The 23,876-nt window shown below is 42.2% G+C and overlaps 1 protein-coding gene across 3 annotated transcripts in view; it reads right to left on the bottom strand.

Annotated features, from left to right (window-relative positions):
* Positions 1 to 23,876, bottom strand: part of Prdm2 (PR/SET domain 2) — a 127,328-nt gene that overhangs the window by 42,746 nt on the left and 60,706 nt on the right. For all 3 annotated transcript variants that reach the window (XM_045150661.1, XM_004657627.2, XM_045150662.1), the window contains exon 7: positions 2,715 to 2,810. In XM_045150661.1, coding sequence (XP_045006596.1) covers positions 2,715 to 2,810 — 96 coding nt within the window. The remainder of the gene's footprint in view (positions 1 to 2,714; positions 2,811 to 23,876) is intronic.

Genomic DNA, 23,876 nt, shown 5'->3' with positions numbered 1-23,876 from the left:
ACCACTAAGCCATCTCTCCAGCCCCACCCCTAAATTCTTAATAGTGTCTTAATAGCATCCCTTCTCTTTATGACCAAAACTATTATTAGAAACCAAAACATTTTCTAAAATGTCACCAGAAGTTCTGTAAGTCAAAGAGAATGTGTGTTACCCTCCTAAGCTTAATCAAATTATAAGAACTTAAGAATTCTTATAATTTATGATTTAGGAGTGAAGTACTGAAGGAAACACACACTTCAAATCACTTCTGAGTCTGTCTGCCCAATCCTGCCTGGGGTAGACAGGACATGGGCTGCCAGGGAGAACTGGCTAGTAGGTGAAATTTTAATGGAGACAAAGAAATAAGTCATGCAATCATCCGAGGGAAGAGAAGCCCTTGGACAGAGAAACAGCAAATAAACAAGCTCTCAAGGTCAGCAGGGCTAAAAGGGGAAGTTAGGAAAATAGCAGATGAGAGTAATCAAAGACCTGGTAAAATAAGACACCAGCAACAAGGAGCTCCTGAAGATTCTAAAAGATAAGTGACAAGACTCAACTTAGAAGATGCTGAGGAAGACAGGAAAGCCTAGGTAGGTAAGGGAGGCAAATGGACAAAAGCTCAGAGCACTCAGAAATGCAGGATGGCAACATTCAGGTGGTAAGAAGGAGCCAGGCTCTAGATACATAATTGTGGAAATAACTGTGACAAAAGGTACTTGTCAATTAGCTGTGAGAGAAGACAAGGAGGGGTGACTTCAATAAATGTCAATAATTCCATTTACCAAACCACAAAGACTACAGAGCAGTAGATATGTGTCAGGGAGATGGATATGCTGAAGATTAAGGCAGTAATGTAGATGGTATCCTACTGGAGATATTAAGCAGAGAGTATTCATATAAATCTTGAGGCCAACACAGAAGCTAAGCTACTCCTGTCCAAGTCTTCACAGTAGAGAAGGTAGCAACTGTACTAGGTCACTTGGAAAGTAGATTCAGACAGGAGAGGAGAGGACTGTGTTCTGATGACACCAGCACTGAAAAGGTGGGTGTGGTGGTTTGATTTAGGTGTCCCTCATAAAGCCTATGTGTTCTGAATGCTAGGTCCCCAACTGGTAGCAAGTTGGGAACTGAAGCCTCCTGGAGGCGGTGTTATTAATGGGGATGGGTTTATGGGTGTTACAGCCAGCTTCACCTTCCCAGTGTTTGGCACAATTTCCCTGTTGCTGTTGCCAACCTGATGTTGGCAAGGAGGTGATGCCTACCCTTTGCTCATGCCATCTGTTTTGCCTGCCATCATGAAGCTTCCCCTTAAGTCTTAAGATAACCAAAATAAACCCTTTTCTCCCACAAGCTGCTCTTGGTTGAATGTTTTCTGACAACAAAACAAAGCTGACTACAACAGTTGGAAATGGTCACTGAGACATCTGGAGAATTAATGAAGACCCAGAATATAAGGCAAAAGTCAAAAAATATATTTCTAAGGCTCAGAAATTTCCAGAATTCAATTTCTATCACAATGTGTAGATTCCTTTGATTTTTTTATATATAAAGAATCATTTCATCTAAGACGCTTAATGATCTGATTTAAAATAGTCTCAAATAATACACACAGCACCATTAACTAGTTAGGCCCACACAGCTATGTGCTCCACACTTGATGCACCCTGGCAAGCTTCAACTTAAGGAGCTGGAAACCCAAAGAATCTAATGGTTTGTTCAGTGCTGAGGATCCTGCGTAAGTCTAGGAGGACAGCAAGAGCACAAGGCAGAATGGCCCTCATTTGACCAATGCTACCAAAACTAGGCACTATGTATCAAGTACCTTTTAAACTTTGTATTCATTGTTTTCCCTTTTTGGCATTTTCATGTATATATTTTATGGTAGACAAAAAAAAAACTGTCTTGAATTATTGAAGAAAGATGGAATTGTTAAAATATTTTAAATTATGTAGCAATTTTTTGTATTGTTCAAATACCACAGCAAATCTGTTACCAGAAGACAGAAGTTAGATTTATAAGGCTCTAGGAAAAATACTCCCCTTTCTCCCCCATTCCTTCTTTTGGAAAGACTGATGCAAAGCATAAAGAAAGGTTTGGGATAAAGAGGGGACAAGCTCCCCTCCTTCCAATCAATTCCTGCTGTCTAAAAATCACACTGACCTTCACCCACTGGACTCCCCAGGTCATGCTGAGGGTCAGTTTCATGAATTCATCTATTCTTGCTTCATAAAAGGGCGTAGTGAATTGTGATTTCCTTCGCATGGCATCATCGAAAACACTGCTAATTAACTAGGCATGAAAGCCATTCAAAATAGACTACTGGCTTTTCTCTCTATAAATGTTTTTTGAAAGAGTCACAAGTCAAATGGGCCTGTTTGTATCACTATGAACTCTTGAGCAAGCTCCCCAGTCTGTGTATAAATGTGCCCATAACAAATTAAGACATACCTGCCTCTTTTCTACATCAATAGTCCCAAATACGGTGGCTCAACAGCAATGAGCCCATAGCAAGCTGTCTTGCTGATTGCCTCTGAAATCTCACATCATGAAAGACTAAAGTTATTACTGCTCAGAGACATTAAGAAAAACTTCTGCGGCAAGAAATTTAAAGAGAGAAAATTAAGAATTTAAACTCAGACCAAAAACAGTAGCATTCTTATTCTGCTACACAAAATCAGTATTATTAATTGAAGTATAAGACCTACATATGCTAAAGTAGATAAATCATAGCTTACCTTCTACAGAATCTCTCATATTTGCAGAGATGGAACCTGGCTGTATGTCTTGTGTTCTGTTTCCTTTGTTTTTGTTTTCTTGGGATTTCTTCTTCCCTGCAATACAATATTAATTTACTTATTTATTCATTCATCTATTATCATTCTGAATTCTTTAAAGAGGTAATTATTCCAGTCAAAGCAAAGTGTATATTCCTAGGCAATTATCATTTTGGATTCCTAAAGAAATGACTAGATGACGAACATAAACACACTGGGTGTTAAAGGGCACATGCATGTTCTAAGAATGTGGGCCCACGTGTACAAGTGTATGAATGCATGTGAAGGCCAGAGATGGACTGTCAGTTGTCTTCCTTCATTATTCTCCACCTTATTAAAGCAAGGTCTCACTTGAACCCCGGGCTAGCTAAGGTAATTTGGCTAGATTAGCTTGCCCCAGGGATCCCTGACTTTGCTGAGTGCTGGGATTGCAAGCAGGCCACCACACCCATCCAGCATTTATGAGGGTGCTGAGGATCCCAACTCTGAACCCCACACCATGTAGCAAGTGCTTGATCCACTAAGTCTTCTATCTCCCTAGTCCTATAAATATTTTTAAGTCATAGCAAACGGAAGTGGGAGGAGGACATAAATCTTGCTTTTTTTTTTTTTTTTTTTTACAATTTTGGTCATTAGTCTCAAAGTTATAAAAGCAATGACATTAATGGACAACACACTCTCAAAAAAATTAATGCTGGGCTAGAGAGATGACTTAGCAGTTAAGGCGCTTGTCTGCAAAGCTGAAGGACCCAGGTTCGATTCTCCAGGGCACACATGCATCTGGAGTTCGCTTGCAGCAGCTTGAGGCTCTGGAGTGCTCTCTCCTTCTCTCTGCCTCTTTCTCTTTCTCTCAAATAAATAAATAAAAATAAAATATTTTTTAAAAGTTAATGCTGACAGGCATGGTGGCACACACCTTTAATCTCAGCACTTGGAAGGCAGAGGTAGGAAGATTGCCATGAGTTCAAGGTCACCCTGATACTACATAGTGAATTCCAGGACAGCCTGGGCTTGAGTGAGACCTTACCTCAAAAACAAAAAATTAAAATTAAAAAAATAAAATAGTTAAGTTAATGCTGATGATAAGGAAAGCCTGGAAAGAACAGTTTCAATGTCACATAAGTATGTAACAAGGGAATCAGAAACCTATCAGAAAGAGACAATATGGAATAACTTGGAGCCCTTTTGTGTTAAGATCTGATTATTCATAACTATCAAAGCAGCATCTCACTTAAATTGAGACATCCTGGATTCTAAAAGATGCACACACACAAGGCTCAACTATCAACGCAGAGTAATTAGGACCTTCAGGACTTGACATCCTACCCAACATGGTTGGTGTTTCATGAATGCTTCAGGACAAAGTCCAAGAACACTAACAGCATGCCAAGTGATCCAATCAATTCAAAAGCAAGATTGGAACAATGAACAGGTTTCCTGGAGGAACTCAGTAAAAAGTGGACTAGGGTAATCTAAACTGGACCTAGGGTCTAAGTACACTGCAGGCTAAGTAGCTCTGTTTCTTCTGGTCTGACCTAAAACTGGTCACCTTCCTTTACTGTTGGTCATTTCTTACTAGATCCAGATTGTGTTTCCATTTCCTACTTCCAAACACTTCCTTCTCTTTCTGCACCACTCTGCTCTGATTCCAGGCAGCCCCTGACTGTCCTGCCTCTCCTGAACAAGCCTCCAGCCACCTTTACTTCCACATCAGTAAAAGCAGAATGAGAAACTAGTCATTGCTTTTGTAAAACGTGGAATAGTTATATTTTCACTCAGAGAATCATAATAGGAGTATAATTAACCCAAAATGGAGATAGTAGAGCAAATGAAGTTAGGAACACAAATGGAGGTCACTGAAAAGATAGATTAAAAATAGAGAAATCAAGCTGGGCATGGTGGTGCACACCTTTAATCCCAGCACTCAGGAGGCAGAGGTAGGAGAATCACGAGTTCAAGGCCACCCTGAGACTACACAGTGAATTCAAAGTCAGCCTGAGCTAAAGTGAAACTCTACCTTGAAAAACAAAACAAAAGAAACAAAAGAAAACCCCAAAACTAGAGAAACCAATTAAAATACAAAGGACCAATCTTTTTAGACAGCACCAAGTTTTAATAAAAATGTAATGTAACAAGAACAAAACATGGAATGATGGGCCAGAGAGATGGCTTCGCAGTTCAGGCACTTGCCTGCAAAGCCAAAGAATCCAAATTCAATCCCTCAGGACCCACATAAAAACCAGATGCACAAGATGGCACATGCACCACCAGCTCGTGTGCAGTGGCAGGAAGCCCTGGTGCGCCGGTTCTCATTCTCTCCCTGTTACTTTCTCTCAAATAAAATATATTTTAAAATGAAGTATTATTTAGTTTGTCTTAAAGGCAAATTCTAAAATACCATTTGAAGAACTTACTTCAGCCAGTAACAGGTTTGTTTCCCAACTATACAGCAAGGATTCACTCAAATTCCTGGCTATATGCCCATCAGCTCCTTTCCACAGGCAGCCAAAATGGCAGGAACACAGCACACACTTTGCTGAAACCATCCCTATTCTGGTGCAAACAGAAGTCAAAGGGCAGGGCTAGAGAGATGGACCTGTGGTTAATGGCACTTGCTTGCAAAACCTGTTTGATGGCCTGGGTTCAAAATTCCCCAGTACCCATGTAAATGCAGGTGACACACAAGGTGGCAAACGCACTTGCTGTTCACTTGCAGCAGCAAGGGCCCTGGTGCACCCATTTTCTCTCCAGACAGATAGAGACAGACAAATTGTTTTTTTTTTTCAAGGTAGGGTCTCACTTTAGCCTAGGCTGACCTGGAATTCACTATGTTGTCTCAGGGAGGCCTCAAACTCATGGTGATCTTCCTATCTCTGCCTCCTGAGTGCTGAGGTTAAAGGCGTGCACCATGCCCAGCTCAAGATGTATCTTAAGGACCGAAGAGATGGCTTAGCAGTTAAGGTGTGTGCCTGCAAAGCCAAAGGATCCTGGCTGTACTCTCCAGGACCCACCTAAGCAAGATGCACAAGGGGGGCACCTGCATCTGCATCTGGAGTTTGTGGGCAGTGGCTGGAGGCCATGACATGTCTTCTCTCTCCCTCTCTCTCTCTCTCTCTCTCTCTCTCTCTCTCTCTCTCGCTCCCTCTTTTTCCCTCTCAAATAAATAAATAAAACATATTAAGATGTATTTTAAAAAGCAACTCCAGGGCTAGAAAGATGGCTTAGCAATTAAAGCACTTGCCTATGAAGCCTAAAGACCCAGGTTTGATTCCCCAATACTCGTGTAAAGCAGATGTACATGGTGGCATATGTATTTGGAGTTCATTTGCAATGGCTGGAGGCCCTGGTGTGCCCATTCTCTCTTTTTCTAATAAATAAATAAGTACTTTTTTTTAAAAGAAGCAACTCCATTCAAAAGTGAGAATCGGAGATATTTTTCCTGATTCAAAACCACACATTTGGGCTGGAGGGATGGCTTAGTGGTTAAGGACCCATGTTTGACTCTCCAAGTCCCATATAATCCAGATGCACAAGGTGGCACATTTGTCTGGAGTTCAGCTGTAGTGGCTGGAGGACCTGACACACCAATTCTCATTACCTCTCTCATAAAAACATAATTGCAAAAAAAAAAAAAAAACCCCTACAATTTTTTAAGATGTTAATATAGCACTCCCTCAGATCTTCACACAATCCAGGGAGCATGATTCTTCTCAACTGCCACTTACTTTCTATGAGGTTCTGAAATAAATTAAAATGAAGAGGTAATCTAAATCGAGACCCTGTGACAAGCCATATACATAGCAATAAACTATATTATACATTTAATAGGAAACAATCTCACTGTACCAAATCCAGCCAGTAAGCAGATCAAGTGAAGGTGCCAAGCACTATGGCCCACAAGCAAACAGAGTACGGGAAATCTGTAGACTTCTAGTATAAGAAGACAAGACATACTCTGATGCACTCAAAAATCTAACTGCGGAATTATTTAAAAGCTAAAGTGCTATTTTAAAATTTTTCCCCTGTCTAAAAGATCATTAGAACATCCATCTCAACCAAATGTCCATTTTTGGACTCTTCAAACTTAACCAGTAAGTTCCTTTACTGCCCAACCCTCCAGGGAAGCCATACTGTGGAATAGAATCCACTTACAGTACGAGCATCTCCTGCCCTCTTCAGAGGACTAACAGGAACACCCTGCCACAGTTACAGGGTATTCACAGCACAAATGACAACTGGAGGCAAATCCTTCAATTGTGTGGGAGGAAAGGAGCTGACTTACCAAAGGGTGCCTTGCAGCATCCATGCATCTACCTACCAGAATGCCAACAGCAAGCTCCCTTCCAAGTGTGACAACTCAAGACTGAAGACACAGCCTAATGTTCTGTCCCCAAAGGAGATCACTCAGTGGACAATGTTCTGTATTTAGGAGTCAATGCACACATATGGGACTCTATGAGACATATTTATTAAGTGTTACATTAAGTACTTCAATTAACCAATTCTGAGCATGAAGAAACGACACCACTGAAATAACCTGGTGAACAATGGAAGATTTGACTGAGGGATAGGAACCCAACAAGACTATTGCTCATTTATGAAACTGACATTGAATCAGAACCATGTAGCAGAAACACTTGCCACCAGGGCCTCCAACTAGAGATGAAGGGACTAGAAAGACCCTTGCCCCATCTGCTATTCTATAGGAAAAACTTAGGAAGAAGTTGGAAGCACGGAAGCATGTATCATAGAACATGGGTTAGAGCCAGGAGGACTGTTCCCATTTGTAAGTGCCCAGTGTCACACCACTGGTACTGCATAGTATGAAGGAATATACTATGTTTCCTTAATCAGTCAAGTTCTTTCCAGATACTCGACATCTGATCTCTATCCCATCAAACTATGGCACAAGCAAGTATAACTCATCAGGACTTTTACGAGAGAGAGGAAAAGGGGATCTGTCAGCATCTAGCTGTGAGGCAAGAGACTCCACTGGGCAGCTGGCAAGCACACAACAGCACTTATCAGCAGGTTTCTGCAGGGTCCTACACAGCACTACTGCCAGCTGGCTGCTCCACTTGGTCTACACAAGAAACAGGAATGAGCCGGGCGTGGTGGCGCACGCCTTTAATCCCAGCACTCGGGAGGCAGAGGTAGGAGGATCGCCATGAGTTCAAGGCCACTCTGAGACTACAGAGTTAATTCTAGGTCAGCCTGGACCAGAGTGAGACCCTACCTCAAAAGAAAGAAAGAAAGAAAGGGAGGGAGGTAGGGAGGTAGGGAGGGAGGGAAGGAGGGAAGGAGGGAAGGAGGGAGGGAGGGAAGGAGGGAAGGAGGGAAGGAGGGAGGGAGGGAAGGAGGGAGGGAGGGAGGGAGGGAAGGAGGGAAGGAGAGAAGGAGGGAGGGAGGGAGGGAGGGAGGGAGGGAAGGAGGGAGGGAGGGAAGGAGGGAAGGAAGGAAGGAGGGAAGGAAGGAAGGAAGGAAGGAAGGAGGGAAGGAGGGAGGGAGGGAGGGAGGGAGGGAGGGAGGGAGGGAAGGAAGGAAGGAAGGAAGGAAGGAAGGAAGGAAGGAAGGAAGGAAGGAAGGAAGGAAGGAAGGAAGGAAGGAAGGAAGGAAGGAAACCTGAAGAAAGTGAGAGGGAAATGACACAAAGAACAGCACAAAGAATTGGACAAGCCTTGTGCAGAAGGAAAAGCAGCACACACATAAAGATGAAGAAAGGACAAAAGGGGTGGTTTCCTATTGCACCAGGCTCCCACACAAAAATGCCCCATCTGCATCTAGTTGGAGAAGCTGCAACCAAAGTAGCACACTCATTCTCAGGTCCATCATCTATGCCTGTGTTGTCACCTGAGGCCTATAAACTGATTCTCTAGAAGACTCCAAAGTCCTAATCTATACTTCTCATTTTACGCAGGTGACAGACACCCAAGGGCCAGAGATGAGGTGTCTGTCCAAGATCATGTGACTGTATTAGCTCTAGAGCCAAAATCAAAGCTCAAAGATAATAATACTAAAGGTATTCTTTCTCCTATCGCTACCTGAGATCATGGCTTCATATGCACATCTTATTCTTTACATTTACTATTTTATTTGGCAAATGATAAAGTCTTCCATGTGTTTATAGGAAAGTAACAACAATCAAATCAGAATGAGGCTTTCTTCCATTCTGGTTGTATCCTATGCCAGAAACAAGTATCAGTCAACAGCATACACCACATCCCATCAGCAAAGCAGAAGTTCCCCGTGAAACAGCTGCTGTGTATATAGTCGCTCAGCAGCTTAATGACTTACTTTCTCAGACAATGGACAGCATTATCCTGCTGGTGCCTGGGGTGGGAGTTGCAAAATCAAAATTGCCTAAAGCAGCGCATGAATAATTTAATCCAGGCCTGGCCTATGTTCTGCTCTCTGAATAAATTACACAAACAGGAAATTCTACAGAATAATGTTTCGCTTAAAAACATGCAGGCAGCAAAGAGAATGCAAAATTCCAGAAGGTTTGCTCATGTTACATTAAAAATTCATGACAACAGTGAAGGGTCTTGCATTTAGTGATTCAAGTGAATTAAATTTAGAACTATATGGAACCCTACATGTGCTGCCTCCTCCTCACTGGGAGCTATCCAGCCCAAGACTATAAAACAGAATTAAATATCAGACCAGAGAGGCCAGGACCACTGACCTTCCTTAAGGACTCAGATGCAGAGCTGATTCTAAATCAGTCAGGACTGCCTATGAGAGTTAAAGGTCACTGAGGACACAGCTGGGCTATTCTGAATAGAATCAACAGACCACCAGTGTGGGCTGCCTGCTGTTGTTCTCCAGTAGGTGTGGTGACAGGAGAAAAGCCAGAACATATATAAAACTAAGTTTGGCACAAGGAATCAACAGTTGATTTCAGTATCTTATGGAATGTCTGCTTTATACTGGGTGCCCTGAAAGCCACCAGAAAGCCAGATGGGAGAATCAGGAAGCAGGGCAAGAGGGCTGATAAGGAGCAGTGCCTAAGACACTGCATCCAGAAAGGGGTCCGCATAGGTCAACAAGTTCCACTTGGAGACCTGGTGACAATGGTCAGAAATGGCTATTCCAAGTGGCCAAAAGTGAGATCAACAGGCAAATAAGCCAAGGGTCAGGGCTGTCAGTCTATGGCACTTGAGGCTGAGCCAGCTGGTTTTTATAAAAGTCATGTTACACATTTTTCAGATTTCTCTTTCACTAAGAATAACTTTAAAATTTACCTGATGGCTAAAGCTAGGCCCCTCTGGAATTATCACACATATTTTTCTGCAGTGAAATTCACCCAAGAGCTGTCTGTTAACCTGGAGGCAAATTGTAAAAATAAAACGAGTATGGTTAAAGTTGCTCATGGAATGAAGATAGAACTTTACGCTTGCTTCCAACAGAAACAATGGAAAACTGGAGGATGTCACAGTTGTAGAGCTCCAAAATAAATCCCTGGCATGCTTGTTCCCACCCAAGGTTGTTGCTGCACCTGTGCTGGGCTTCCGCTCCCCTCACTCTTCCAAATGGCAGACTGGCAGAGATGGCAAAGATCCCATCTGAAGGAGCTGTGCTTTTCTAGGAGCTTTGACTAGGCAACTCCAAATCTTAGAAAGAGGTCCTCCCGCATAAGAAAGCATTTTCCTTGCCCTCTAGGGAACCTCAGAAAGTTTTGTAGCATGAGGGCTGAAAAGATGGCTCAGTAGTTAAGGCACTCACATACAAAGCCTGATGGCCTGCATTCAACTCCCCAGCACCCACATAAAACCAGATGCACAATATGGCACATGTATCTGAAGTTTGTTTGAAGTGACAAGAGGCCCTGGTGTGCGCACACACACACTCACACATACACTCACTCTGCATGCAAATAAACTTAAAAAAAAAAAGCCTTGTGGCGTGAGCTAAATGATTTTAGAAAGTAGTTAAATTATCTCAAACTTAAGCAAGCTGCTAGGTTGTTCTATTTTATAGTTGAAATTCCAAGTTTCTTCTCATGATCTTTCATAAGCCTTATTGGGTAAGGAGTGACATGACATCAGATCTGCAAATCTTCCATATGGAAAGCAAAAAGGCAATTAAAAAAATTGAACCCAGTGCAAGTGCAGATTCAGGTCTGACCCCCATGGCACACATGCAAAAACTAAGAGTAGTAAGGATGGCCACAACCTCTATAATTGTTCTTTCTCAAGGCAAAAGATACAGACCCCCATTTACCCTCCTCAAAACTCATGATAGGGCTGGGGATTCTTTCAGCCTGGGTTTGGTTCCCCATTATTCATATAAAGCCAGATGCACAAAGTGGAACATGCATCTAGAATTCCTTTGCAGTGGCAAGAGGTACTGGTGCACATATCCCCTCTGCTGCTTGCAAATAAATATATTTTTTAAAAAACATTTCAACTGGTTGATATTAACGTAAACAACGTTAGAAAAGCACAGCTTGGAAAAGGTCTCTACTTCTCATGTGAACAGTAACAGCACTGCTGAAGTAGCTCACTATCTCCACCACCGACTCATACACGCAGTCAGCCTGTTCAGGACAAAGACTACTGTCCTCAGAAAGGAACTAAAAATATCTTTAATAGGCACTAAGCAGCCAGGACTGCTTAAGCATTCAAAGTAGCACTATTAACCTTCTGCTGTCTATCCTGCAACTCTTTTTTTCCTGTCTCACATGACTTCTAACAAAACAATTCATTTGTCTTCTCCTTTCAGACTGGCATACACTCATATTCTTTCTTTGTTTCACTCACTGTACTTGGTCATTATACCTGTCACTACTTAAAGCAATATTGAATGCCTACTAGTATTAACCAGAGTATCAAGGCCAGCAGTCAACTGTGATAAAGCAGTGTTCACTAGTGTGGTGGTTTGATTCAGGTGTCCCCCATACCCTTAGGTGTTCTGAATGCTAGATCCCCAGCTGAGGTCAATTTGGGAATTAAAACCTCCTAGAGGCAGGCTTATAGGTGTTATATTACAGTCAGCATCCTCTTGCCAGTGTTTGGCAGACTCTCTTGCTGTTGTCCATCTGATGGGCCAGGCAGTGATGTCCACCCTCTACTTATGTCATTGTTTTCTTGTTATCATGGAACTTCCTCTCAAGTCATAAGCCAAAATAAACCCTGTTTTCTCATAAGCTGCTCTTGGTCGGTTGTTTTCTGCCAGTGGTGCGAGCCTGACTCCAACAACTAGCATCTCCTAAAAATCCCAAGAGTAAACATATGGATTCACTATAGGTTTATAAACACAGGAACATTAATACCAACTACTTCATCTCTTGCCTGACCATGGAGTGAGGCACTTCCGACCTAGAGAAACTGCAATGATGCCACATCACCGTTGCTCTTCAACCTAAGCCCAGCTCTGGCAGCTTGAATGGACAGCCCCTTTCATGCCTATGTTCCTTTCAAACCTGGAACAAGAGATGAGGCATCTCCACAGGAAAGATCTTGGACCCTGGGATGCTTCCACATGCAAATGGGTCCACATGAGTAGCCTGTGGTCGTGGTAAGCTGTCTTTCAGAGTCAAGCTGAGAATGAACTAAAATTCATTTTCCTTACAATTATTTTTTAAATTGAAAATTATACTGAAATTCAATTCCAAACTTTTTCTAATAGGTCTCCACATAAAAATAAAATTCTTGGTCTGGAGAGATGGCTTAGCAACTGGTTAAGGCACTTGCCTGTGAAGCCTAGGGACCCAGGTTCAACTATCTAGACACCACTTTAAGCCATAGTCAAAGAGGCGAGTGCAAAGTCACACATGCCCATTAAGTGGGTGCAAGCATCTGGACTTAAATTTCATTGGCTGAGGCCTTGGTACAGCCAATTTTCTCTCTCTCTAAAATTAAAAAAAGGTGTGAACTACCACACGTGGCTTTAAAAAGAGGAAAAAAATTCTTCTAACCTATTCAGCGGCACATTTGTTCTCAGGTGCACCAGTTTACATCAGACTGATTTTCTAATTTAGCACAAGGTCACTCTTGATAAGTTAGAACAATTTCTCTCTACTTCATAGGGTTCTACAATAGACGTAGAAAAAAGTACTCATAATTTCTCTTGGCTACTTTTAGCTACAAGACAATGTTAGAAGCTACAGAGAAGCTAAATACATTATTACAAAAATGTCTGCCATGAAGGAATTTTAAATTGATGTATTCTTAACTTTGCTAAGGGGGGGGGAAAAAAAAGCAGGCCATCCACAAGAAGCCCTATGGTCAACAAAAATCAATGTGGGTGGACATGTTGTTCCAAACAAGCTATTTCATGAGAAATAAAAAGGGAATGGTGGGATGAAGAGGAAGGAGGAAGGCAGGTGGAGGCTGAGAAGACCAGACAGGGAAATACCACCCACCACACATCCATAGCCTTTCAGTGATGCTAACCTTATTCAGCACCCATCTTCAAGGTTCATCTTAGATGTATCTTTCTGTCAAAGCAGGCATAAAGGAATGCCCACAAGATGGAAGGAACCTTAAGATAAAAGCTTACCAGGGGGCTGGAGAGAGAGCTCACTCTTGTTTTTTTTTTTTTATTTTTATTAACATTTTCCATGATTATAAAATATATCCCATGGTAATTCCCTCCCTCCCCACCCCCACACTTTCCCATTTGAAATTCCATTCTCCATCATATTACCTCCCCATTACAATCATTGTAATTACATATATACAATATCAACCTATTAAGTATCCTCCTCCCTTCCTTTCTCTACCCTTTATGTCTCTTTTTTAACTTACTGGCCTCTGCTACTAAGTATTTTCATTCTCACGCAGAAGCCCAGTCATCTGTAGCTAGGATCCACATATGAGAGAGAACATGTGGCGCTTGGCTTTCTGGGCCTGGGTTACCTCACTTAGTATAATACTTTCCAGGTCCATCCATCTTTCTGCAAATTTCATAACTTCATTTTTCTTTACCGCTGAGTAGAACTCCATTGTATAAATGTGCCACATCTTCATTATCCACTCATCTGTTGAGGGACATCTAGGCTGGTTCCATTTCCCAGTTATTATAAATTGAGCAGCAATAAACATGGTTGAGCACGTACTTCTAAGGAAATGAGGTGAGTCCTTTGGATATATGCCTAGGAGTGCTACAGCTGGGTCATATGGTAGATCAATCTCTAGCTGTTTTAGGAACCTCCACACTGTTTTCCACAATGGCTGGACCAGATTGCATTCCCACCAGCAGTGCAGAAGGGTTCCTTTTTTTCCACATCCCCGCCAGCATTTATGATCATTTGTTTTCATGATGGTGGCCAATCTGACAGGGAGAGCTCACTCTTTAAAGGCACTTGTGTGCAAAGCCTGAAAGCCTGGGTTCAATTCCCCAGTCCCCACATAAAGCCAGATACACAAAGTTGTGCATGTCTGCAGTTTGTGTGGAGGGGCACTAGGCTGTGGTGCACAAACTCTCCCTCCTTCCCTCTTTTTCTTCCTGCTTGCGATACACAATTCTCTTTAGAAAAACTCACCATGGGCTGGTGAGATAGCTTAGTGGTTAAGGTGTTTGCCTGCAAAGCAAAAGGACCCAGATTCGATTCTCCAGGACTCACGTAAGCCAGATGTACAAGGTGGCACATACGCCTACAGTTTGTTTGCAGTGGCTGGAGGCCCTGGCATTGCCCACATTCATTCTTTCTCTCTCTCTCTTGTTCTCTCTGCCTCTTTCTCAAATAATATCTATCTACCTACCTACCTACCTACCTACCTATCTATCTATCTATCGTATTTAAAAAAAAACTCACTAGGACCACTCACAGGCTAGTGCATAGGACTAGGGGACAGGGTATCTCAATCAGGCCATTTCCAGTAGGTTTTCCATTTTCAAGGTCACATCTCCTCTAGCCCTAATCACAAATGGCTGCATGCTTGCCCTGTTCCTAATGTTGGAGCAGTACTCTAAACAAAGTAAGTCTTCAGCAACAGAAACTCTCAAAATTTGCATGAATAATACTACATAGACCTTTGGGACATGACCCAACAAGAAATAATCCCACTCAAGACAGCAGGGAGACAACATGACACATACTAGTAACAATGAGCTGATGCTCTCATGAGAGTGAGATGCGCACATGTGGGCTACTGCAGAGTTCCAGGCACAGACTCAACAAACAGAACCAACCCGAGGGATATCCACGGTAGAGTCTACTGAACAAATAAGAAGCCCCACATTTGCAAGTCTGCATTGTCAGCACGCCTTCTTCTCGGGAAGACGATGACATTCTGCATCCACTAGCAATTCCTCAGCCATTGATTCTGTTCATTTTACACTGAAGAGGAACTCACCCAGATATCATTATGGACATGGACAAGTCCTTTGAGGGCAGGAGAGAAAAGAGAATTCTGTCACTCATTCATTAATGTCTCCACCAGTATACATGCAGGCTTTACTAGTATAAAGTTGCTGGTATATCCCACTTTAAAGTCTACAACCTGATTTTATTGCTCCAACAAATTTTTAAACCTAAATTCCAAATATTAAACATATCAGGGTTCACATTAGTCAGTGGGATTTGTCTTGGGAGGATACCTTGACATCACTTTGAGACTCAGGTAACACCGAAGGCCTACACCTGAGTGGACATGAGCCCACTTAGTAGACAAGACTGATATCTGTCAGGTTGTGAGTTCATGCATGTGTGTGTGCCCACAGGAGGACATTTGTGTAACCCCAGTTTCACAGAATAATCACTACTAAACCATCTATACGTCACATTTTCTTCCCTGAAACAGACACTGTCAGTCAAGAGTGACATCTAAGAAAATTAATCTTTCACTTTTTTTTCCTTCACTTCTCATCCACAAAGACTGCAAAGATATCTGAAATGTTTCCAGCTAGCTCCATGGCTATCTAATGTCTAAGAAAATGTCAAGCACATAAAATCTGATTATAACACTACACAGTCGGGAGTGGTATGAATCATGTAAAGTTGAAGCAAAATTAGGAAGAAAATCCCAAGCCTTTCATTTGGACAAGCAAATGACCAAGCACTGACAACAAGTCCAAGTCCAGAAGCACAGGCATCCTAGTTTGGAGGACAAGTACAAGACAGATTTGAAGACAGCAGCAGTTCCCTTTAGGGAACAATTCTTGTGGGCCATAATAAGTCAAAGCAGCCCTTTACTCTTACCTAATTAAAATCTATTGAATCCCATATCACTAAAGCAAAATTACATAGATTTTAAAAGTACATGTTGGTAAAGGATGAAGCTGTTTGTTTTCAGAGTGTGCTGATCTGGTGAACACAAGGTCTAGCAGTTACCACAGAATGCACTGTGCTGGTGCATCATCAGTTACAGTGAGTCAACACAAAGTCCAGATACACAAATGCCCTGCGCAGCAGGTAGGTCTTATCCTCATCTTGCTTTGAGGCAGAGTCTCACTCTGTAGCCCAGACTGTTCTTAAACTCATGGTGATCCTCCTGCTTTAGACTCCCAAGTGCTGGGGGTTACAGGCACAAGCCACTATACCCAGCTCCTCTTATGTACATTTTGTAGACAGGTAAACTAAAGGTCAAACCATGCTATCTGTTCAAAGTCACATTGTTACTGGAACTAGTAGTCAAATCTGTCCTACGAATTCCAAGCTATATTCTTGCTTACCACACACGAAATAAATAAATAAATCCATGCTCTGAACATCTAACATTCAGTTGTAGCTCAGGGTACAATCTGACCCCCACTTTCACATACACATTCAGACTCACTCTAAACATGCTATCCATTTACAAAGTGCTGATGGAGACCCATCTGACCCCCACTTTCACATACACATTCAGACTCACTCTAAACATGCTATCCATTTACAAAGTGCTGATGGAGACCCAAGTTACAAGCTCAGATCTGAACCAGGACACCTGAGTCTTTGGGGCCATACATTCAAACTACCACAATTTGTATTCAACAAGGAAGCAACAGTGAAGTCCATACTTTATCAGTGTGTTTGCACCTGGCTTTAGAAAGAAAAGAAAGTACAAGTTTTTTTGTTTTTTAGCATAGACGTCAAAAGAAGTACACCTCATGTACTTCTGACAATAACTAGATTTTACAGGGCACTGTCTTCATAAAACCTAAGAGTCAGAAAAAGAAGGTAAACATTGCTATTGTTTAAAAAGATTTATTTATTTGCAGGGGGAGGGAGGATGACTGGTGGGCACATCAGAGCCTCTAGCCACTGCAAACAAACTCAATACATGTGCCACTTTGTGCATCTGGCATTATGTGGGTACTAGGGAATTGGACCTGGGTCATCAGACTTTGCAGGCAAGTGCCTTAACCACTGAACCATCTCTCCAACCCTGAACATCACTATTTTAAAGACATTAATTATTTAGTGTGGGGGGGGCTAGAGGACAACTTTGGGGTTGCCTTCCCTCTTGTTCCTGAGGCAAGTTCTCTCACTGTCATTCACTACCTGCTTCTTTCAGCAACTCCTGGGAAACTCTAGACCTCCCTTTACCAGCAGGCATATTGGCATTACAAAAACTCAACACAGCTTCTGGCTCTTACTTACATGGTATCTTTTTTTTTTTTTAATTTATTTATTTGAAAGCAACAGACACAGAGAGAAAGACAGATTGAGGGAGAGAGAGAGAGAATGGGCGCGCCAGGGCTTCCAAGCCTCTGCAAACGAACTCCAGACGCGTGCGCCCCCTTGTGCATCTGGCTAACGTGGGACCTGGGGAACCGAGCCTCGAACCGGGGTCCTTAGGCTTCACAGGCAAGCGCTTAACCGCTATGCCATCTCTCCAGCCCTTACATGGTATCTTGAATTCAAACTCAAATATTCAGAGCAAGTGTTTTATCCACTGAGCATCTCCCTAGCCCCAAGCATCGCTTTTTATCTAATTTTTTGTTTTGTTTTCCAAGGTAGGGTCTTGCTGTAGCTCAGGCTAACCAGGAATTCACTATGTCATCTCAGGGTTGCCTTGAACTCACAGCAATCCTCCTACCTCTGCCTCCCAAGTGCTGTGATTAAAGGCATGCACCACCATGCCTGGCTTTCTAGTATCTTCTGAACTCAACTATACCTATGATTTTACCCTGGCATATATACAGTAATGTACATTCCCCCCCCCCAACCCCACCACCCAAGGTAGGGTCTCACTCTAGCTCAAGCTGATCTGGAATTCACTATGGAGTCTCAGGGTGGCCTCAAACTCATGGCGATCCTCCTACTTCTGCCTCCCGAGTGCTGGGATTAAAGGTGTGCACCACCACACCTGGCTTTACATTCTTTTATATTGAGTTTCTTATAATTCTGATGCGAACCTAAGTACAATATGACATTTAATAAGCCTAGCGCTCAAACTTAATCATTTTGTCCATATTTCCTATGAACCACCTGGCAAAGTAAAGATTTTTCCTGCGTAATCATGCAGCTGCTAATAAAATTTTTAATTATAAGTTTATTTGAAATCTTAGGCTCCTTTAAAAAAAAAATACCCAAATGACTGTAGCTTATAATAGACTGATACTCCTTTTTATGATGTAAAACTGTATTTGGATGCCAGGGCAAATTGTATCTTCAGCTCATGTTTAAGCCTAGCAGAAGTACAGCCCCCAGTGGACACAGTTCCACGTTAACTACCACCACCAGGGCTACCTGCAGGATAAAGCTGCGTGTGCATCTGTCCCCCTGCGGCCAATGCTAGCACCCTTACAACAAAGGAACCAAAGAGGGGAAGACAGTAAACCCTCGTTCTTCTCCTAGACTTTGGACATTCTGCTTAAAAGCAGAAGTCACTCTACTCCAGAGAAAAACAAGCTCTGGTGATCCCAGATTTAAAACAAAACTACAGCTAACAGCAAAACATATTCAATAGCTCAAATTGGTAAGAATATGAAAATTGAGCCTGAAGCCAAACAGCAAAAATAACCAAAGACCCAGAAATTCCATCGTTGTCCATTCTCTTTGTAACTTCAAACAGTGCCTATAATCCTGTCCAGAGGATCTGAACATGGTGAACAAACCAGTCTGCCTTCATTTTTGTACCATGTGATGTCTCAAGAAACTTACAAAAGACTATACACTAAAAGGTAGGATTATAAACACAAGAGGAAAAGACTATTACTATATCTTAAATAGACATACAAAAAAAGAGAGGGAAACGCAATCTGAGCACTATTTTTATTGATTTTTTTTAAAAAAAAAATCAAAGCAAAGACAGTGCTTTATGACTGCACAGAATAGCAGAATAGAGCTGATGCATTAGAAGTAAATCTGTCCTTGGTCATTCAGACACTGATTAGTAAGAGCATATAAAATTAAAAGTACAGATTAGCAAAGAACGTGGTGCAATCTTTTAGAACCCTGTATTTTTATGACACATGTGCAACAGTATTGTTTTATCATAATAAATTTCTTGCCTATGAAACTACCTAAATATTCTCTGTGTATTCATAACAAATGTGTACTTATATAACGTTTAAGGTAAGCATACATTCACCAGCTAATTATTCAAACTTTCATGAAAAAACATTCCAAAGGTAGGAGTAGTAACATATACCTTTAACCCTGACTCAAGAAGCTAGAGGCCAAAGTAGGAGTTCAAGACCAGTGTGAGATACAAAACCAATTATGCAATTTCTACATCAGGATCAGATATGGAAATAAAAAGCAGTTATATCAGTGCCTTTAGAGCCATGATAATTTTCTAGTATCCTATTCATAATTCCTCAGGACAGGATCTACTGCAGATTACAGAACCCTAACCCTAGCATGTGCAAGCTCTGATCCAAGTTCAATTCTTACTACTAAAGAAACAAACACATCTGTGATTCCAGCAATTAGAAAGCAGAAGCAGAAGGTTCATGAATTCTAGGCCTACATAGGAGACATCTCCAAAAGATAAAACAAACAAAACAAAAATCTACTGTGAAACATAATAAAAAAAATAAATAAATGGCCATGCATGGTGGTGCATGTCTTTAATGCCAGCACTGGGGAGGCAGAGGTAGGAGGACAGCTGCGAGTTTGAGGCCAGTCTAGAACTCTGTTCTTGTGGTTTCAAGACAAATACTAAAATAATATAAAACCTAATAGAAAGGAAATAGTCACAAGTAGCCTAACATGTCTAAAAACAACTTGACCTACAACAGCTGCAGGGAGTAAAAAAGTAATCTGGGAGTTGTCTTTAAAACTGTTTACTTGGGGCTGGAGAGATAGATGGCTTACCGGTTAAGCACTTGCGTGTGAAGCCTAAGGACCCCAGTTCGAGGCTCGTTTCTCCAGGACCCACGTTAGCCAGATGGACAAGGGGGCGCACGAGTCTGGAGTTCATTTGCTGGAAGCCCTGGCGCGCCCATTCTCCCTCTACCCCCACCTCTGTCACTCTCAAATAAATAAATAAAAATGAACAAAAAAAATTAAAAAAAAACTGTTTACTTGGGGGCTGGAGAGATGGCTTGGCAGCTAAGGCATTTGCCTGCAAAGCCTGAGGACCAAGGTTTGATTCCCCAGTATCCACATAAGCCAGATGCATAAGGGGCATGTATTTGTAATTTGTCTGCAGTGGTTAGGGGCCCTGATGAGCCCATTCTCATTCTCTCTCTCTCTCTCTCAAATAAAATAGTTTTTTTTTTTTTTTTAAAGGCTTATGCCAGGTGTGGTGGTGCATGCCTTTAATCCCAGCACTCAGGAGGCAGAGGGTAGAAGTATCACCGTGAGTTCAAGGACACCCTGAGACTATGTAGTGAGTTCCAGGTCAGTCTGGGCTAGAGTAAAACTCTACCTTGGCGGGGGGGGGGGGGGGGGGGCTATTTACATGGGGTGCTGCTCAAACAATACATCTAATTTAATTTACAACCCCCTGAAAGCAAAAATAAGTAAAGGCAATCCGGGCGTGGTGGTACACGCCTTTAATCCCAGCACTGGGGAGGCAGAGGTAGAGGATTGCCGAGAGTTCGAGGCCACCCTGAGACTGCATAGTGAATTCCAGTTCAGCCTGAGCTAGAGTGAGACCCTACCTCAGAAAATCAATTAATCAATCAATCAATAAAAAGGTATTAGTCCTCCCTACATTAATAGCTACTTTCGGATTCAGAATTAAAATGGGTGATTTCAGCTGGAGAGATGACTCAGCAGTTAAGGTGCTTGTCTGTGAAACCTAAGGACTCAGGTTTAATTCCCTAGTACCCACATAAACCAGATGCACAAGATGGTGCATGTGTCTGGAGTTTGTTTGCAATAGCTAGAGGCACTGATGTACCCACTCTCTCTCTGTCTCTCTCTGCCTCTTCCCCCCACCTCTCTAATAAATAAATAAAATATAAGTCAGGCGTGGTAGTCTACGCCTTTAATCTCAGCACTCGGGAGGCAGAAGTAGGAGGATCGCTGTGAGTTTGAGGCCACCCTGAGACTACATGGTGAATTCCAGGTCAGCCTGAGCTACAGTGAGATGCTACTTCGAAAAACTAAAACAAAATAAATAAAATAGAAAATAAAATGGGTGATCACTACATATTTCACCCTGGGCAATTAGCAAAGCCAGTATACTGCTTCTTATACTATCTGTCCTACTCAAAAACACTGCAAATAAAAACAAGTTTAGGCAAGGCAGACTCGCTAATGTAGTACCCAGGTAAAAGGGGTAAATCATGCAAGCCCTCTGAATGTCAATCTCCTCTGCTAGAAGAACAGTGATCTCCACTTTGTAGGCTTACTGGGAGAAGAGCTGGTGATGGTACAAGAAACACTATGCACATGGATAAAACCAAGATTAGCTGTCACTTCCACCAGAGGTAGAAGCAGCAATTCTATCCCCAGAAGACATGACATGGAAGTGTCAAATGATGACATACATCTGTATCAAAATACATCTAATAAATGAACTCAGCCAAGGACTCCTATTAGAATGCAGCAAACTGGTTCAGTCTGGAGCTGTTCTTGATAACATAAACATACAGGTATATGAATGCCACCAGAGTATCAGGCCAAGTGACCAAGTATGGCTACAACTTTCAGTTCTCCACTCAACACTTCACTCAATGAAGTACCTGTTAATAGTTAACTTCCACAATGTGCTCTTGGGAACCTAGCCAATGCCTGTATTCTTTAGAGACAACTTCAAGTAACAAACGACACCCTCCTCTCTGTGATGCTCCTAGAACACCAAATCCACATACTGTAACAGCCATCTGTAACCCTGGAATGACAAACTGCCTAGGGAAGAAAACATTGCTACAGTTGTCAAACAAATTGAAAATCAAAAATTTACAAAAGAACCCAGGGTTCATATTTAAGGAAACAACAAATTAGGGGCTTTAACTTTTAAGTCATAGTAGATTTTTTTTAAACCAACTGAACTAGATGGAACTTATTTATTAAGGGCCAGTTTGTTACCTTTTTTTATTTAAGCTTCTAAGAAACTTAATTCTAATCACACCTTCTTTCTCCATTAGGCATTACTAATGGAAAGAACAGACAAAACAGAGTTTCTAATACACTCAATGGGGCTATCTCAGTTTTTTTTTTTTTTCACATATTAGGACTCTGAAAATTCATCTACTGAAATACAATTGAAATTTCTGCAAAAACTTTGGAAATTTTTGGCTACTCCACAATTTCCCTCTAAACAAAGTTACATGTAAAAAGAATCAAAAACACAAAAACATTTTCCTGCTTTTTAGGCTATCCCTAGAATAACTGAGAGATGGTACAAGTAGAATTAGAAAAATATCTCTCTATTGTTGAAAAGGAAACCTAATTAAAACTGTACATTTAGAAACAGCCCACGACAGTTACATAGAGCAATTGGTTGGCAGGCAGTCACCAGTGGGTGAGACATGAAACACCCAGCACAAGGCACCACTAGGATGGGATGTAAGGCAGTCAGAACTACAGCAATGACAAGCCCTCTATGACCCACCAAACACAGCCAGTTCACTGAGTCCAATGTGACAAGCCTGGAAACCATAGAGCAAGCAGAGGACCATTACCACCAGTGGCTGCCCCAAGCCTTGCTCCACACGTGCAAGCAAGAACTGTAGGTGAGTGAACACAAGACTAGTCCATCAAGCACTTAGCTCTGCTATCATGCTCAAGCCCCAAACTAGGTCTAGCACTTAGCTTCAGCTAAGCTACCTGAAACAGTTGCCAGGGACGGTGGAGAGCCACACCACTGAAGCCAACTTGTGCCCAGCTTTATCAAATGGAATCAGTGCTGTCTCTTTGACTACTGCCCCACTGCATACAACAGCAGGTTCAGCAAGTTCTGGCACTCACTGGCAGAGTGATCCTGAACATTCCTCATTTGCAGCTAGAACAAACCACCCCACAAGTAGAGAGTTAGTGGGAACAGGTAGAGTGCTCAGCTCTGCAGAGTACATGTCTCTGGCCCAGAGGCTCCCATCATACCCTTCCTTCTGCATGCTTCTCACCTGCTGTCTAGCAGCTTCCTACCACCCCATGACCTTCATAAGGAAAACCCCATCCACTGTCTTTTCTCTGTTTTGTAATCATATTATGACATAGCTTCTCCCAAAGGCCCTTGCTGACCCCACCCCAGCAAGAACACTCAAGTATGACTTGCAATTGGCTCCAAGGACAGACATGGAATGCCACATGCAAGTCTGGTGCTTGATAGGGTTACCTCTTATTAAATCTCCCCAACCAACCCATATGGGATGCCTGGCTAAAAGGGGACAATATGGTCACATGCAGAACTGAGTTTTACAAAGCAGAAATATGCATGCTGGTTTCTTGAGTAGACATGCTCCTAGAACACCAGGATGGTCTCTGTCCTGGAGCCCTCAGTCCCTGGAACTTCCGGTATCATTTTTGTTACAGCCTCCTTTATGGACCCCCAGCCCCATCAACAGCATGTCACATTTCATCTACTCCTCATCCCACTGCTGACATTACAAGGCCTGTCTTGCTCATCCACAGCTTGTGGGTCCCTCATCCTAGAAAGACATTTTGGGGCTGGAAAGATGGCTTAACAGTTAAGGTGCTTGCCCGTGAAGCCTAAGAACAATGGTTCAATTTCCCAGTACCCACATTAGCCATATGCACCAAGTGGCACATGCATTTGGAGTTCACTTGCAGTGGTAAGAGGCCCTAGTGTGCCCATTCTCTCTCTCTCTCAAATAAATAGAATATTTTTT

Source organism: Jaculus jaculus, chromosome 5 (assembly GCF_020740685.1).
Source record: "Jaculus jaculus isolate mJacJac1 chromosome 5, mJacJac1.mat.Y.cur, whole genome shotgun sequence".
NCBI lineage: Eukaryota > Metazoa > Chordata > Mammalia > Rodentia > Dipodidae > Jaculus > Jaculus jaculus.
Note: the sequence above shows the minus strand (reverse complement) of the source record. Positions and strands in the feature narration are given on the sequence as shown.